The 18126-nt window shown below is 38.3% G+C and overlaps 1 protein-coding gene across 1 annotated transcript in view; it reads right to left on the bottom strand.

Annotated features, from left to right (window-relative positions):
* DNAH14 (dynein axonemal heavy chain 14) overlaps positions 1-18126 on the bottom strand; it is a 295079-nt gene that overhangs the window by 113262 nt on the left and 163691 nt on the right. The window contains exons 53-54 of the mRNA XM_063441946.1: positions 2201-2341; positions 1382-1549 (exon numbers count right to left, since the gene is read on the bottom strand). Of these exons, the coding sequence (XP_063298016.1) occupies positions 1382-1549; positions 2201-2341 (309 nt within the window). The remainder of the gene's footprint in view (positions 1-1381; positions 1550-2200; positions 2342-18126) is intronic.

Raw genomic sequence — 18126 nt, 5'->3', positions numbered from 1 at the left:
TAATACTAAGTAAAGATTACTTAGTATTAGTAAATTATGCCCCTACTCGCTATACCGTGAGTATCTCTAGTAAACAGTGAGCAGAAAGTGGCTGCGTGAGTGGGGGATTTTAAACTAAAGGGGGGACCTATTGCCCCCCCCTGCCCCCACCCCTGAGCGGCGGATGGGGGCCCTAAAGTAAAATAATAGGGGGGGACCTATTGTCCTCCCCCTGGCCCCCACCCCTGAGCGGTGGGTGGGGGCCTTACATTAGAATAAGGGGGGAGGACCTAATGTCCTCCCCCCTGACCCCCACCCCTGAGCGGTGGGTGGGGGCCCTAAATTAGAATGAGAGGGTGGGGACCTAATCCATCTTCACCCGGCGAGGGCTCTGCGCAGACTGAGCTCTGCAGGGCGGGGGAAGGCTTGATTGGTGGGATTAAGCTATACAATCAGAGTGCTCTGACAGGTAAATGAAGAGACTGACAGGTAAGTCTCTACATTTACCTGTCACAGCACTCTGATTGGTTGGCTTGAAATCCACCAATCAGAGTGCTCTGTGTCATTTTACACAGCGTGGGAAAGTTCTTTGGAATTTTCCCACGCTGTGTAATTTGACTTCTAACTCTCTGATTGGTGGATTGACAGGCTGCTCACTGTTTAATAGACATGCCCCTACTCGCGGTATAGTGAGTAGGGGCATAATTTACTAATACTAAGCAATTTTTACTTAGTATTAGTAGATTTGGCTGAAAGACCAATTTAGGTCTTTCAGCCTTTTAGTAGATAACTCCCTAATACCGTGGGAATTAGGGAGTTATCTACTTGTTCATTTCTGTCATTACATTGACAGGCTAAGTAACTTACATTTTATATGAATGTATGTTACTTGATTGTTGTAAGTGTTGCAAATGCTTACAGCTGAATCCTGGCTATGTTTGTATACTTTTTATTTAAAATTGTATACAGTGTAACATTCTTCTTCTTCCACATTCTTCTTCTTCCACTGGGTAAGTATATTAGTACTTAGGCAATACTGTGCTTCGGAACTTCGGCAACTTCGGAACTTTGGCTCTTCAAAAATTCGGGACCTCAGCATTTCGGCACTTCGGCTATTCGGACATTCGGAAGTATCCGAATTGCCCGAAATTCATCCGAATCGTACATGCCTAGAGAAGACATGTGCCAGTATATCTACAATCATTCAGATTGTTTGGGCAGGGCCTTCTTCACCTACTGTTCCTGTCAAACACGTTTTGTTACAATTGAATGTTTGTCTTGTTTACCTACTGTACAGCAGTGAGTAAGATGTTGGCGCTTTATAAATAATTGCAATTATAATTGTAACGTTATCAGAGCGGTCACTAAGGTGGGGAGTGAAGAGTTAAATAGAAAATATTACCTTAAAAAGATCTCTTAGATTAAAGGTGTAATGACATTTTGCTGGCGTTGGTAATAAACTCTGGCACATCTTGTAGTAAATGGCGATGGAGCAAGACGATAATAAATTCCGGCACTTCTGAATTTCAGCTAAAAAATTATTGCTTTGTAGAAAGGTCCCCAGCTGCACCTGTTCAGGAAAACAGCAGATTATTTGCATTATTTTGTTGTAAATGGATACTGTGTGAGTAAATGCTGTTTAATTTAGCCTTTATAACCCAAATATGACCTACATTTCCAGGTTTCACACACATCAATGCATCATAAGGAAAAAAGTGATCCATAAATCGAACACGCAGCCTGAAATAATGTTTTTTATACAGTAATTTGTACTCTCCTAAGGAGCCATTTCAGCAAAATACTTTACATGTACATAATTGGCTCAAAAACAGCGTAAAAATGCATTTTATTTTTATTAAAGGAACCTTACTGACTAGAACAGAAACTTCAGATAGTCTTGGTGGATCCGGTGAAGCTATTACCCGATTGGTTTGTTATGGCAGGACATCTCCACCTTTATCACCGCCCTTACTGGCATTACGTTGCCGTGGAGATTCTGATACATCGATTCACATTCACTCTCTTTTGATCATTAGTTTTCCATCAACCCATTAATTGGGACTAGGTTACATAGCGTTATTTCTACTTACGATTTCATTCGTTTTCCCGTCAACCTTGTTGCTCGTCTCAGTTGCTCAAATTTGGCACTTTGTATATGTGACGCTCGATGTTATTGTTTTTCTCTACGGAAAACTCAACAACCGTACATTTATTTAATTACCTGGAATATATGCTGGAGAGCCTGGACAGACGGGTGAGGGAGGACAATCATGCAGAAGTGTTGAAGAAGACGTGGGCTAATCTCATTTCTCCCACCACCAGGGGGAGCACAAGCTGCGATTAAGGAGACATCTTGGACGTTCTGTTGAAAGCAAACATAGGGAAGTTTTCTTGCGTTGTGTTCTATTCAACCTTCACCATATTCACTAAGCTGCTTTTAATAATCTGTTTTAATTGCAGCTTTTAGTTCAAAGTAAGACTTAAAATTAGATTATTGTAGAAAATAAAAACATTCTTGATGCACATTTTTGAATACCAGATTGTGTGAGTTAAATTGACGTTCACATTAGACCATGCACACTTATAACCTCCGGGGTAGAGGCAAATACTAGTGAAGCCTAGTGATTTATCTAGCATTGGAAAAACCATCATTATCGTATTAGGCAACAAGTGTAAATGTAGCTACAAAAACAATAAGAGGCCATAGAGCTACAACTTATGCCAGGACCCACATGATTACCCAGGCAACACATTTATATATTTGTAGCACTGTGATTGTAAGTTTGTGCTGGTGTGTTTTACTGTTTACTATGTGATAACACGTTTATATATTTGTAGCACTGTGATTGTAAGTTTGTGCTGGTGTGTTTTACTGTTTACTATGTGATAACACATTTATATATTTGTAACACTGTGATTGTAAGTTTGTGCTGGTGTGTTTTACTGTTTGCTATGTGATAACACATTTATATATTTGTAGCACTGTGATTGTAAGTTTGTGCTGGTGTGTTTTACTGTTTACTATGTGATAACACATTTATATATTTGTAGCACTGTGATTGTAAGTTTGTGCTGGTGTGTTTTACTGTTTACTAGGTGATAACACATTTATATATTTGTAGCACTGTGATTGTAAGTTTGTGCTGGTGTGTTTTACTGTTTACTATGTGATAACACATTTATATATTTGTAGCACTGTGATTGTAAGTTTGTGCTGGTTTGTTTTACTGTTTACTATGTGATAACACGTTTATATATTTGTAGCACTGTGATTGTAAGTTTGTGCTGGTGTGTTTTACTGTTTGCTATGTGATAACACGTTTATATATTTGTAGCACTGTGATTGTAAGTTTGTGCTGGTGTGTTTTACTGTTTACTATGTGATAACACGTTTATATATTTGTAGCACTGTGATTGTAAGTTTGTGCTGGTGTGTTTTACTGTTTACTATGTGATTACACATTTATATATTTGTAGCACTGTGATTGTAAGTTTGTGCTGGTGTGTTTTACTGTTTACTATGTGATAACACGTTTATATATTTGTAGCACTGTGATTGTAAGTTTGTGCTGGTGTGTTTTACTGTTTACTATGTGATAACACATTTATATATTTGTAGCACTGTGATTGTAAGTTTGTGCTGGTGTGTTTTACTGTTTACTATGTGATAACACATTTATATATTTGAAGCACTGTGATTGTAAGTTTGTGCTGGTGTGTTTTACTGTTTACTATGTGATAACACATTTATATATGTGTAGCACTGTGATTGTAAGTTTGTGCTGGTGTGTTTTACTGTTTACTATGTGATAACACATTTATATATGTGTAGCACTGTGATTGTAAGTTTGTGCTGGTGTGTTTTACTGTTTGCTATGTGATAACACGTTTATATATTTGTAACACTGTGATTGTAAGTTTGTGCTGGTGTGTTTTACTGTTTGCTATGTGATAACACATTTATATATTTGTAGCACTGTGATTGTAAGTTTGTGCTGGTGTGTTTTACTGTTTACTATGTGATAACACGTTTATATATTTGTAGCACTGTGATTGTAAGTTTGTGCTGGTGTGTTTTACTGTTTACTATGTGATAACACATTTATATATTTGTAGCACTGTGATTGTAAGTTTGTGCTGGTGTGTTTTACTGTTTACTATGTGATAACACATTTATATATTTGAAGCACTGTGATTGTAAGTTTGTGCTGGTGTGTTTTACTGTTTGCTATGTGATAACACATTTATATATTTGTAGCACTGTGATTGTAAGTTTGTGCTGGTGTGTTTTACTGTTTACTATGTGATAACACATTTATATATTTGTAGCACTGTGATTGTAAGTTTGTGCTGGTGTGTTTTACTGTTTACTAGGTGATAACACATTTATATATTTGTAGCACTGTGATTGTAAGTTTGTGCTGGTTTGTTTTACTGTTTACTATGTGATAACACGTTTATATATTTGTAGCACTGTGATTGTAAGTTTGTGCTGGTGTGTTTTACTGTTTGCTATGTGATAACACGTTTATATATTTGTAGCACTGTGATTGTAAGTTTGTGCTGGTGTGTTTTACTGTTTACTATGTGATAACACATTTATATATTTGTAGCACTGTGATTGTAAGTTTGTGCTGGTGTGTTTTACTGTTTACTATGTGATTACACATTTATATATTTGTAGCACTGTGATTGTAAGTTTGTGCTGGTGTGTTTTACTGTTTACTATGTGATAACACATTTATATATTTGTAGCACTGTGATTGTAAGTTTGTGCTGGTGTGTTTTACTGTTTACTATGTGATAACACATTTATATATTTGTAGCACTGTGATTGTAAGTTTGTGCTGGTGTGTTTTACTGTTTACTATGTGATAACACGTTTATATATTTGTAGCACTGTGATTGTAAGTTTGTGCTGGTGTGTTTTACTGTTTACTATGTGATAACACATTTATATATTTGTAGCACTGTGATTGTAAGTTTGTGCTGGTGTGTTTTACTGTTTACTATGTGATAACACATTTATATATTTGAAGCACTGTGATTGTAAGTTTGTGCTGGTGTGTTTTACTGTTTACTATGTGATAACACATTTATATATGTGTAGCACTGTGATTGTAAGTTTGTGCTGGTGTGTTTTACTGTTTACTATGTGATAACACATTTATATATGTGTAGCACTGTGATTGTAAGTTTGTGCTGGTGTGTTTTACTGTTTACTATGTGATAACACGTTTATATATTTGTAACACTGTGATTGTAAGTTTGTGCTGGTGTGTTTTACTGTTTGCTATGTGATAACACATTTATATATTTGTAGCACTGTGATTGTAAGTTTGTGCTGGTGTGTTTTACTGTTTACTATGTGATAACACGTTTATATATTTGTAGCACTGTGATTGTAAGTTTGTGCTGGTGTGTTTTACTGTTTACTATGTGATAACACATTTATATATTTGTAGCACTGTGATTGTAAGTTTGTGCTGGTGTGTTTTACTGTTTACTATGTGATAACACATTTATATATTTGAAGCACTGTGATTGTAAGTTTGTGCTGGTGTGTTTTACTGTTTACTATGTGATAACACGTTTATATATTTGTAGCACTGTGATTGTAAGTTTGTGCTGGTGTGTTTTACTGTTTGCTATGTGATAACACATTTATATATTTGTAGCACTGTGATTGTAAGTTTGTGCTGGTGTGTTTTCCTGTTTACTATGTGATAACACGTTTATATATTTGTAGCACTGTGATTGTAAGTTTGTGCTGGTGTGTTTTACTGTTTACTATGTGATAACACATTTATATATTTGAAGCACTGTGATTGTAAGTTTGTGCTGGTGTGTTTTACTGTTTACTATGTGATAACACATTTATATATTTGTAGCACTGTGATTGTAAGTTTGTGCTGGTGTGTTTTACTGTTTACTATGTGATAACACATTTATATATTTGAAGCACTGTGATTGTAAGTTTGTGCTGGTGTGTTTTACTGTTTACTATGTGATAACACATTTATATATTTGTAGCACTGTGATTGTAAGTTTGTGCTGGTGTGTTTTACTGTTTACTATGTGATAACACATTTATATATTTGAAGCACTGTGATTGTAAGTTTGTGCTGGTGTGTTTTACTGTTTGCTATGTGATAACACATTTATATATTTGAAGCACTGTGATTGTAAGTTTGTGCTGGTGTGTTTTACTGTTTGCTATGTGATAACACGTTTATATATTTGTAGCACTGTGATTGTAAGTTTGTGCTGGTGTGTTTTACTGTTTGCTATGTGATAACACGTTTATATATTTGTAGCACTGTGATTGTAAGTTTGTGCTGGTGTGTTTTACTGTTTACTATGTGATAACACATTTATATATTTGTAGCACTGTGATTGTAAGTTTGTGCTGGTGTGTTTTACTGTTTACTATGTGATAACACATTTATATATTTGTAGCACTGTGATTGTAAGTTTGTGCTGGTGTGTTTTACTGTTTACTATGTGATAACACATTTATATATTTGAAGCACTGTGATTGTAAGTTTGTGCTGGTGTGTTTTACTGTTTACTATGTGATAACACGTTTATATATTTGTAGCACTGTGATTGTAAGTTTGTGCTGGTGTGTTTTACTGTTTGCTATGTGATAACACGTTTATATATTTGTAGCACTGTGATTGTAAGTTTGTGCTGGTGTGTTTTCCTGTTTACTATGTGATAACACGTTTATATATTTGTAGCACTGTGATTGTAAGTTTGTGCTGGTGTGTTTTACTGTTTACTATGTGATAACACATTTATATATTTGTAGCACTGTGATTGTAAGTTTGTGCTGGTGTGTTTTACTGTTTACTATGTGATAACACATTTATATATTTGTAGCACTGTGATTGTAAGTTTGTGCTGGTGTGTTTTACTGTTTACTATGTGATAACACATTTATATATTTGTAGCACTGTGATTGTAAGTTTGTGCTGGTGTGTTTTACTGTTTACTATGTGATAACACATTTATATATTTGTAGCACTGTGATTGTAAGTTTGTGCTGGTGTGTTTTACTGTTTACTATGTGATAACACATTTATATATTTGTAGCACTGTGATTGTAAGTTTGTGCTGGTGTGTTTTACTGTTTGCTATGTGATAACACATTTATATATTTGTAGCACTGTGATTGTAAGTTTGTGCTGGTGTGTTTTACTGTTTACTATGTGATAACACATTTATATATTTGAAGCACTGTGATTGTAAGTTTGTGCTGGTGTGTTTTACTGTTTGCTATGTGATAACACATTTATATATTTGTAGCACTGTGATTGTAAGTTTGTGCTGGTGTGTTTTACTGTTTACTATGTGATAACACATTTATATATTTGTAGCACTGTGATTGTAAGTTTGTGCTGGTGTGTTTTACTGTTTACTATGTGATAACACATTTATATATTTGAAGCACTGTGATTGTAAGTTTGTGCTGGTGTGTTTTACTGTTTACTATGTGATAACACATTTATATATTTGTAGCACTGTGATTGTAAGTTTGTGCTGGTGTGTTTTACTGTTTACTATGTGATAACACATTTATATATTTGAAGCACTGTGATTGTAAGTTTGTGCTGGTGTGTTTTACTGTTTGCTATGTGATAACACGTTTATATATTTGTAGCACTGTGATTGTAAGTTTGTGCTGGTGTGTTTTACTGTTTACTATGTGATAACACATTTATATATTTGTAGCACTGTGATTGTAAGTTTGTGCTGGTGTGTTTTACTGTTTACTATGTGATAACACATTTATATATTTGTAGCACTGTGATTGTAAGTTTGTGCTGGTGTGTTTTACTGTTTACTATGTGATAACACATTTATATATTTGTAGCACTGTGATTGTAAGTTTGTGCTGGTGTGTTTTACTGTTTGCTATGTGATAACACATTTATATATTTGTAGCACTGTGATTGTAAGTTTGTGCTGGTGTGTTTTACTGTTTACTATGTGATAACACATTTATATATTTGTAGCACTGTGATTGTAAGTTTGTGCTGGTGTGTTTTACTGTTTGCTATGTGATAACACATTTATATATTTGTAGCACTGTGATTGTAAGTTTGTGCTGGTGTGTTTTACTGTTTGCTATGTGATAACACATTTATATATTTGTAGCACTGTGATTGTAAGTTTGTGCTGGTGTGTTTTACTGTTTACTATGTGATAACACATTTATATATTTGTAGCACTGTGATTGTAAGTTTGTGCTGGTGTGTTTTACTGTTTACTATGTGATAACACATTTATATATTTGTAGCACTGTGATTGTAAGTTTGTGCTGGTGTGTTTTACTGTTTACTATGTGATAACACGTTTATATATTTGTAGCACTGTGATTGTAAGTTTGTGCTGGTTTGTTTTACTGTTTACTATGTGATAACACGTTTATATATTTGTAGCACTGTGATTGTAAGTTTGTGCTGGTGTGTTTTACTGTTTGCTATGTGATAACACATTTATATATTTGTAGCACTGTGATTGTAAGTTTGTGCTGCTGTGTTTTACTGTTTACTATGTGATAACACATTTATATATTTGTAGCACTGTGATTGTAAGTTTGTACTGGTGTGTTTTACTGTTTACTATGTGATAACACATTTATATATTTGTAGCACTGTGATTGTAAGTTTGTGCTGGTGTGTTTTACTGTTTACTATGTGATAACACATTTATATATTTGTAGCACTGTGATTGTAAGTTTGTGCTGGTGTGTTTTACTGTTTGCTATGTGATAACACATTTATATATTTGTAGCACTGTGATTGTAAGTTTGTGCTGGTGTGTTTTACTGTTTACTATGTGATAACACATTTATATATTTGAAGCACTGTGATTGTAAGTTTGTGCTGGTGTGTTTTACTGTTTGCTATGTGATAACACATTTATATATTTGTAGCACTGTGATTGTAAGTTTGTGCTGGTGTGTTTTACTGTTTACTATGTGATAACACATTTATATATTTGTAGCACTGTGATTGTAAGTTTGTGCTGGTGTGTTTTACTGTTTACTATGTGATAACACATTTATATATTTGAAGCACTGTGATTATAAGTTTGTGCTGGTGTGTTTTACTGTTTACTATGTGATAACACATTTATATATTTGTAGCACTGTGATTGTAAGTTTGTGCTGGTGTGTTTTACTGTTTACTATGTGATAACACATTTATATATTTGAAGCACTGTGATTGTAAGTTTGTGCTGGTGTGTTTTACTGTTTGCTATGTGATAACACGTTTATATATTTGTAGCACTGTGATTGTAAGTTTGTGCTGGTGTGTTTTACTGTTTACTATGTGATAACACATTTATATATTTGTAGCACTGTGATTGTAAGTTTGTGCTGGTGTGTTTTACTGTTTACTATGTGATAACACATTTATATATTTGTAGCACTGTGATTGTAAGTTTGTGCTGGTGTGTTTTACTGTTTACTATGTGATAACACATTTATATATTTGAAGCACTGTGATTGTAAGTTTGTGCTGGTGTGTTTTACTGTTTACTATGTGATAACACGTTTATATATTTGTAGCACTGTGATTGTAAGTTTGTGCTGGTGTGTTTTACTGTTTGCTATGTGATAACACATTTATATATTTGTAGCACTGTGATTGTAAGTTTGTGCTGGTGTGTTTTCCTGTTTACTATGTGATAACACGTTTATATATTTGTAGCACTGTGATTGTAAGTTTGTGCTGGTGTGTTTTACTGTTTACTATGTGATAACACATTTATATATTTGAAGCACTGTGATTGTAAGTTTGTGCTGGTGTGTTTTACTGTTTGCTATGTGATAACACATTTATATATTTGTAGCACTGTGATTGTAAGTTTGTGCTGGTGTGTTTTACTGTTTACTATGTGATAACACATTTATATATTTGAAGCACTGTGATTGTAAGTTTGTGCTGGTGTGTTTTACTGTTTACTATGTGATAACACATTTATATATTTGAAGCACTGTGATTGTAAGTTTGTGCTGGTGTGTTTTACTGTTTACTATGTGATAACACATTTATATATTTGTAGCACTGTGATTGTAAGTTTGTGCTGGTGTGTTTTACTGTTTGCTATGTGATAACACGTTTATATATTTGTAGCACTGTGATTGTAAGTTTGTGCTGGTGTGTTTTACTGTTTGCTATGTGATAACACATTTATATATTTGTAGCACTGTGATTGTAAGTTTGTGCTGGTGTGTTTTACTGTTTACTATGTGATAACACATTTATATATTTGTAGCACTGTGATTGTAAGTTTGTGCTGGTGTGTTTTACTGTTTACTATGTGATAACACATTTATATATTTGAAGCACTGTGATTGTAAGTTTGTGCTGGTGTGTTTTACTGTTTACTATGTGATAACACATTTATATATTTGAAGCACTGTGATTGTAAGTTTGTGCTGGTGTGTTTTACTGTTTGCTATGTGATAACACGTTTATATATTTGTAGCACTGTGATTGTAAGTTTGTGCTGGTGTGTTTTACTGTTTACTATGTGATAACACGTTTATATATTTGTAGCACTGTGATTGTAAGTTTGTGCTGGTGTGTTTTACTGTTTACTATGTGATAACACATTTATATATTTGTAGCACTGTGATTGTAAGTTTGTGCTGCTGTGTTTTACTGTTTACTATGTGATAACACATTTATATATTTGAAGCACTGTGATTGTAAGTTTGTGCTGGTGTGTTTTACTGTTTACTATGTGATAACACATTTATATATTTGAAGCACTGTGATTGTAAGTTTGTGCTGGTGTGTTTTCCTGTTTGCTATGTGATAACACATTTATATATTTGTAGCACTGTGATTGTAAGTTTGTGCTGGTGTGTTTTACTGTTTGCTATGTGATAACACATTTATATATTTGTAGCACTGTGATTGTAAGTTTGTGCTGGTGTGTTTTACTGTTTACTATGTGATAACACGTTTATATATTTGAAGCACTGTGATTGTAAGTTTGTGCTGGTGTGTTTTACTGTTTACTATGTGATAACACATTTATATATTTGTAGCACTGTGATTGTAAGTTTGTGCTGGTGTGTTTTACTGTTTACTATGTGATAACACGTTTATATATTTGTAACACTGTGATTGTAAGTTTGTGCTGGTGTGTTTTACTGTTTGCTATGTGATAACACATTTATATATTTGTAGCACTGTGATTGTAAGTTTGTGCTGGTGTGTTTTACTGTTTACTATGTGATAACACGTTTATATATTTGTAGCACTGTGATTGTAAGTTTGTGCTGGTGTGTTTTACTGTTTACTATGTGATAACACATTTATATATTTGTAGCACTGTGATTGTAAGTTTGTGCTGGTGTGTTTTACTGTTTACTATGTGATAACACATTTATATATTTGAAGCACTGTGATTGTAAGTTTGTGCTGGTGTGTTTTACTGTTTACTATGTGATAACACGTTTATATATTTGTAGCACTGTGATTGTAAGTTTGTGCTGGTGTGTTTTACTGTTTGCTATGTGATAACACATTTATATATTTGTAGCACTGTGATTGTAAGTTTGTGCTGGTGTGTTTTCCTGTTTACTATGTGATAACACGTTTATATATTTGTAGCACTGTGATTGTAAGTTTGTGCTGGTGTGTTTTACTGTTTACTATGTGATAACACATTTATATATTTGAAGCACTGTGATTGTAAGTTTGTGCTGGTGTGTTTTACTGTTTGCTATGTGATAACACATTTATATATTTGTAGCACTGTGATTGTAAGTTTGTGCTGGTGTGTTTTACTGTTTACTATGTGATAACACATTTATATATTTGTAGCACTGTGATTGTAAGTTTGTGCTGGTGTGTTTTACTGTTTACTATGTGATAACACATTTATATATTTGAAGCACTGTGATTGTAAGTTTGTGCTGGTGTGTTTTACTGTTTACTATGTGATAACACATTTATATATTTGTAGCACTGTGATTGTAAGTTTGTGCTGGTGTGTTTTACTGTTTACTATGTGATAACACGTTTATATATTTGTAGCACTGTGATTGTAAGTTTGTGCTGGTGTGTTTTACTGTTTACTATGTGATAACACATTTATATATTTGAAGCACTGTGATTGTAAGTTTGTGCTGGTGTGTTTTACTGTTTGCTATGTGATAACACATTTATATATTTGTAGCACTGTGATTGTAAGTTTGTGCTGGTGTGTTTTACTGTTTACTATGTGATAACACATTTATATATTTGTAGCACTGTGATTGTAAGTTTGTGCTGGTGTGTTTTACTGTTTACTATGTGATAACACATTTATATATTTGTAGCACTGTGATTGTAAGTTTGTGCTGGTGTGTTTTACTGTTTACTATGTGATAACACATTTATATATTTGTAGCACTGTGATTGTAAGTTTGTGCTGGTGTGTTTTACTGTTTGCTATGTGATAACACGTTTATATATTTGTAGCACTGTGATTGTAAGTTTGTGCTGGTGTGTTTTACTGTTTGCTATGTGATAACACGTTTATATATTTGAAGCACTGTGATTGTAAGTTTGTGCTGGTGTGTTTTACTGTTTGCTATGTGATAACACGTTTATATATTTGTAGCACTGTGATTGTAAGTTTGTGCTGGTGTGTTTTACTGTTTGCTATGTGATAACACATTTATATATTTGTAGCACTGTGATTGTAAGTTTGTGCTGGTGTGTTTTACTGTTTACTATGTGATAACACGTTTATATATTTGTAGCACTGTGATTGTAAGTTTGTGCTGGTGTGTTTTCCTGTTTACTATGTGATAACACGTTTATATATTTGTAGCACTGTGATTGTAAGTTTGTGCTGGTGTGTTTTACTGTTTGCTATGTGATAACACATTTATATATTTGTAGCACTGTGATTGTAAGTTTGTGCTGGTGTGTTTTACTGTTTGCTATGTGATAACACATTTATATATTTGTAGCACTGTGATTGTAAGTTTGTGCTGGTGTGTTTTACTGTTTACTATGTGATAACACATTTATATATTTGTAGCACTGTGATTGTAAGTTTGTGCTGGTGTGTTTTACTGTTTACTATGTGATAACACATTTATATATTTGTAGCACTGTGATTGTAAGTTTGTGCTGGTGTGTTTTACTGTTTACTATGTGATAACACATTTATATATTTGTAGCACTGTGATTGTAAGTTTGTGCTGGTGTGTTTTACTGTTTGCTATGTGATAACACATTTATATATTTGTAGCACTGTGATTGTAAGTTTGTGCTGGTGTGTTTTACTGTTTACTATGTGATAACACATTTATATATTTGAAGCACTGTGATTGTAAGTTTGTGCTGGTGTGTTTTACTGTTTGCTATGTGATAACACATTTATATATTTGTAGCACTGTGATTGTAAGTTTGTGCTGGTGTGTTTTACTGTTTACTATGTGATAACACATTTATATATTTGTAGCACTGTGATTGTAAGTTTGTGCTGGTGTGTTTTACTGTTTACTATGTGATAACACATTTATATATTTGAAGCACTGTGATTGTAAGTTTGTGCTGGTGTGTTTTACTGTTTACTATGTGATAACACATTTATATATTTGTAGCACTGTGATTGTAAGTTTGTGCTGGTGTGTTTTACTGTTTACTATGTGATAACACATTTATATATTTGAAGCACTGTGATTGTAAGTTTGTGCTGGTGTGTTTTACTGTTTGCTATGTGATAACACGTTTATATATTTGTAGCACTGTGATTGTAAGTTTGTGCTGGTGTGTTTTACTGTTTACTATGTTGTTACGACACTCGCCGCCTGGGGAGTGAAGCCGCCGTTTAGCCGATAATCCCCTTTCTCCAGAAATGCAGTTCCAGCATTACCGATCATAAGACTCCCGACCGGAGCATACGAATGCGGTAACTCCCGATCAGCAGTCCATCCGAAATCCTTCCACAGCTAGAAATAAACGAAAACGCTGTCCCAATAGTCAATCCCTCCACAAACGAGACAAAGCTCCGTTTTGAAGGTCAAGCAGAATGTGTTTAATGGGGGCTACCTGCCCAGTATTTATGCAGGTCTCCACCAGGTAGACACTCCCCTAGGGGACCTGGTGGAAGACTGTAAAATATATTTAACAGTAGCCAATCGCAGTGGCCATAACACAAGCCCTCCCCATTTTACCCATAAGACATTTCTTCCTATCCCGGAGATAATTAGGGAGAAATCTAATTAACTCCGAGGATAGGAACCATCGCCATTTTAAACACAAACATACAAAATGCAATAAAATACATAAAATCCGAAATACCGAAGATATAGTGTTCGTCCAACGTATCCCCAGATAGCCTGAATCTGAAGGCATATTCCTGCCGAATAGCGCTCAGATCCGAAGTACACAGTCCAATCGCCATGGAGTCAAAGTCTCTCATAAGTCTTTCGGTGTACGAATGACTCCATGGGCCGGCTATCTGGGTAAGTCCATACGGATGAAGAAAACCCCCGAACGGAACAGGGTTCGTATGCCTCCAAGGGAATAGAAGGAGGGACGGCCGTCTCCAGCGGTGTTCGGTAGATAAAGAGTCCGTTTTTAGATCCATGGGTTTTGCACCGAACACCGCTGATTCGCCTCGTGTCCAAAATGGCCGCCGCCTCGTGGTCGGCATACGAACGACGACCACCCGTATGAAATGGAATGGAGAGGTGTTTGCGGTTAACCACAGCGTTCTAATTTGTGGTCAAGGTGTTAATGAGCCGCACACTCCTCTCCTGGGTGGCCGATGTTCGGTAGTTTTATTCGGTACTTTAGGAAACGAAAAACCAATAGCGTACGGACAGGAAATCCACGAATCTCATGGAAACAGATGAACCCGCAATACAGGTCTATGCAGTAGGGTTCGTCACACGGCTCCCCCCTTGTGGAACACTCCGGCAGACCCGGCTTGGCCCTTTAGCGGGTCAACGTGGGGATGACCGGACTAGGAAGTAGTAAGGACGTCGGTTTGCCGGGATAGCCCATCTGCATTCCCATTCTGCTTACCGGGTCGGTAACTGATGGTGAAGTTATATGGCTGTAATGCTAAACTCCACCGCAGCAGTCTACCATTGTCTCCCGAGACCCGGTTAAGCCAAACAAGGGGATTGTGGTCCGTGATAAGGGAAAATTCCTGTCCATACAAATAGGGGCTCAATTTCTTCAATGCCCAGACCAGGGCCAAACACTCTTTCTCTACTGCCGCATAACTCACTTCCCGGGGTAACAGCTTTCGACTGAGGTATGCGACAGGGTGTTCTCCTCCATCTTCCCCGACCTGGCTTAGCACAGCCCCCAGTCCATACATGGAAGCATCTGTATGGACGAGAAAACGTTTGTTAGGAAGTGGGGCAGCCAGGACAGGGGCATTCATGAGGGCCTGCTTAAGTGCTTGAAACGCAGCTTCACAAGCTGGAGACCACAGGACCTGCTTAGGGAGGTTCTTCTTAGTCAGGTCTGTCAGGGGTTTAGCTATCGAGCTATAGTCGGGGACAAAGCGTCTGTAATACCCTGCAGTCCCTAGGAAGGCCAATACTTGGGTCTTGGTTATAGGTGTGGGCCAGTTCGCTACTGCCTCTATCTTGGCCGGCTCTGGTCTCTGGCTCCCACACCCTACCCTGTGACCCAAGTATTGTACCTCAGCCATACCTAGATGACACTTCTCTGGCTTTAACGTCAGGCCAGCGGCCCGAATTTTATCCAGTACTACCCCTATGTGTACCAGGTGTTCCTCCCAGGACTCACTGTAGATCGCAATATCATCCAGGTATGCACAAGCAAAGTCCTGGAAGCCATCAAGGAGCCGATCCACCATTCGTTGGAAGGTAGCCGGGGCGTTCTTCATCCCAAATGGCATAACCTTAAATTGGTATAAGCCAAAGGGGGTGACGAAGGCCGACTTGGGGATGGCGTCCTTGGCCAGGGGAATCTGCCAGTAGCCCTTACACAGGTCTATGGTGGTCAGGTAGCGTCCCCTGGCAATGCGGTCTAATAACTCGTCTACCCGTGGCATCGGGTAGGCGTCAGTGGTGGTCCGCTCGTTGAGCCTCCTGTAGTCCACACAGAACCGGGTGGTCCCATCTTTCTTAGGCACCAGGACTACAGGGGAGGCCCAAGGGCTATCGGAGTGCTCGATGACCCCAAGCTGGGTCATCTCCTCTATCTCCTTCCGCATTCCTTCTCGGACTGCTTCAGGGATACGGTAAGGGGGCTGTCGTAAGGGGTTCTGTCCAGGGGTCTCTACCTTATGTACAGCTAGGGTAGTGTAGCCGGGTTCTTGGGAGAACGTCGCCTGCTTCTCCCACAGAAGCTGTTTCGCCTGTTCCTTCTCCGTGGGGCTTAACCTGTCCCCTAGCTGTACGAGCTCAGTCAGATCCGTCTGGGCACCTCTGGCTAATAGGTCGGGTAGGGGTAAGCTTTCGGTATCGTCTGCAGCGGGGGCACACACTGCGGCTATATCCTCCGGTCGTTCCTGATATTCCTTTAGCATGTTCACATGAAAGGATCGCTGGATCCTGTCATCTGAACAGCTGGCTATAAGGTACGTAGTATCGCACACCTGGGCTAATACTTTATACGGGCCCTGCCAAGATGCCTGCATCTTGTTCGCCTTCACAGGTTTGAGCACTAGTACCTTCTGCCCAACCTGGAATACTCGCTGTCGGGCACCCCGATCATACCATTCCTTCTGTCTCCCCTGGGCCACCCGGAGATTCTCCCTTGCCATCAGAGACAGTTTCTCCATGCGGTCCCGAAGTTCCAGAACATACGGTACTATGGGGGTACCTTCCTGCTCTGTCTCCCCCTCCCAGTGGCCTCTAATGAGATCTAGAGGTCCGCGGACCCTTCTCCCATAAAGCAGCTCAAAGGGGGAGAACCCAGTAGATTCCTGGGGCACCTCTCTGTAGGCAAACAACAGATGAGGCAGGAATCGCTCCCAGTCTCGGCAAGTGTCAGAAAAGGTCCTCAGCATCTGTTTGAGGGTGCCATTAAATCGCTCGCAGAGACCGTTAGTCTGTGGATGGTATGGGGAACTAAGTATCGGTTTAATGCCGCATACCCTCCACAGCTGCTGGGTGAGCACAGCGGTAAATTGGGTTCCCTGGTCAGAGAGAATCTCTTGAGGGAACCCGACCCTGGTAAAAATCCTAACCAGGGCATCAGCAACTGTCTCTGCCTCTATGTTAGACAGCGCCACTGCCTCTGGATAGCGAGTGGCGTAGTCCACCACGGTGAGAATGTATCTCTTACCAGATGGACTAGCCCTGGCCAGTGGACCCACAATATCAACGGCTATGCGGGCAAAGGGCTCCCCAATAATAGGCATCGACATAAGCCTACCTTTTGGGTGGTCCCCCCGCTTCCCTACCCGTTGACAAGTGTCACACGTGCTACAATATATCCGCACAGCCTGGTTAATTCCTGGCCAAAAGAAATTCTGCATAATCCTATGGCCTGTGCGGCGGGACCCTAGATGTCCGGCTAGCGGGACATCATGCCCTATCCGCAGAATCTCTCGCCGGTACTTCGCGGGTACTACCAGCTGTCGATTCGGCGGAGGGGCAACACTTTTCTGGGATGGCTTAGGGATCCGATATAACCTGTCCCCTACCCACTCATACCGCTCCCCCTCTGCTCCCTCCTCTCCAGTGTCCGCTCTGCCTCTATACCTCTGGAGAGATGGGTCTGTCTGGGTTTCCCTCCCGAACTCCTCCGGGGAATCCCAACTAGCTAACGTCGGCCCTGGGGTGTCAGTCGGGGAATCGGTCCTTACCTGGGTCTCAGCAGCAGGTGGGCCGGTTCCAGCAGCACGGGTCTGAGCACGGGTAGTCACTGGGTTGGCTTCGCCAGGTCCCATAGTAGCATAGGCGGAAATCAAAGGGGCCAAATCATTTCCCAGCAAAACATCGGCAGGCAAGTCCTTCATAACCCCCACATTCACATGTCCAGCTCCCGCTCCCCAGTCCAAATGAACTCGGGCAACAGGCAGACGGAACACGGCGCCTCCTGCCACCCTTACTGCCACAGTGTTCCCGGTGTGTTGGTGTTCCGAAACCAGGTTCTTTTGGAGCAAGGTCATCGTAGCCCCGGTGTC

Source organism: Pelobates fuscus, chromosome 2, assembly GCF_036172605.1.
Source record: "Pelobates fuscus isolate aPelFus1 chromosome 2, aPelFus1.pri, whole genome shotgun sequence".
In the NCBI taxonomy this organism is placed as follows: domain Eukaryota; kingdom Metazoa; phylum Chordata; class Amphibia; order Anura; family Pelobatidae; genus Pelobates; species Pelobates fuscus.
The sequence above is the reverse complement of the archived record's forward strand: the minus strand, read 5'-3'. Positions and strand labels throughout refer to the sequence as shown.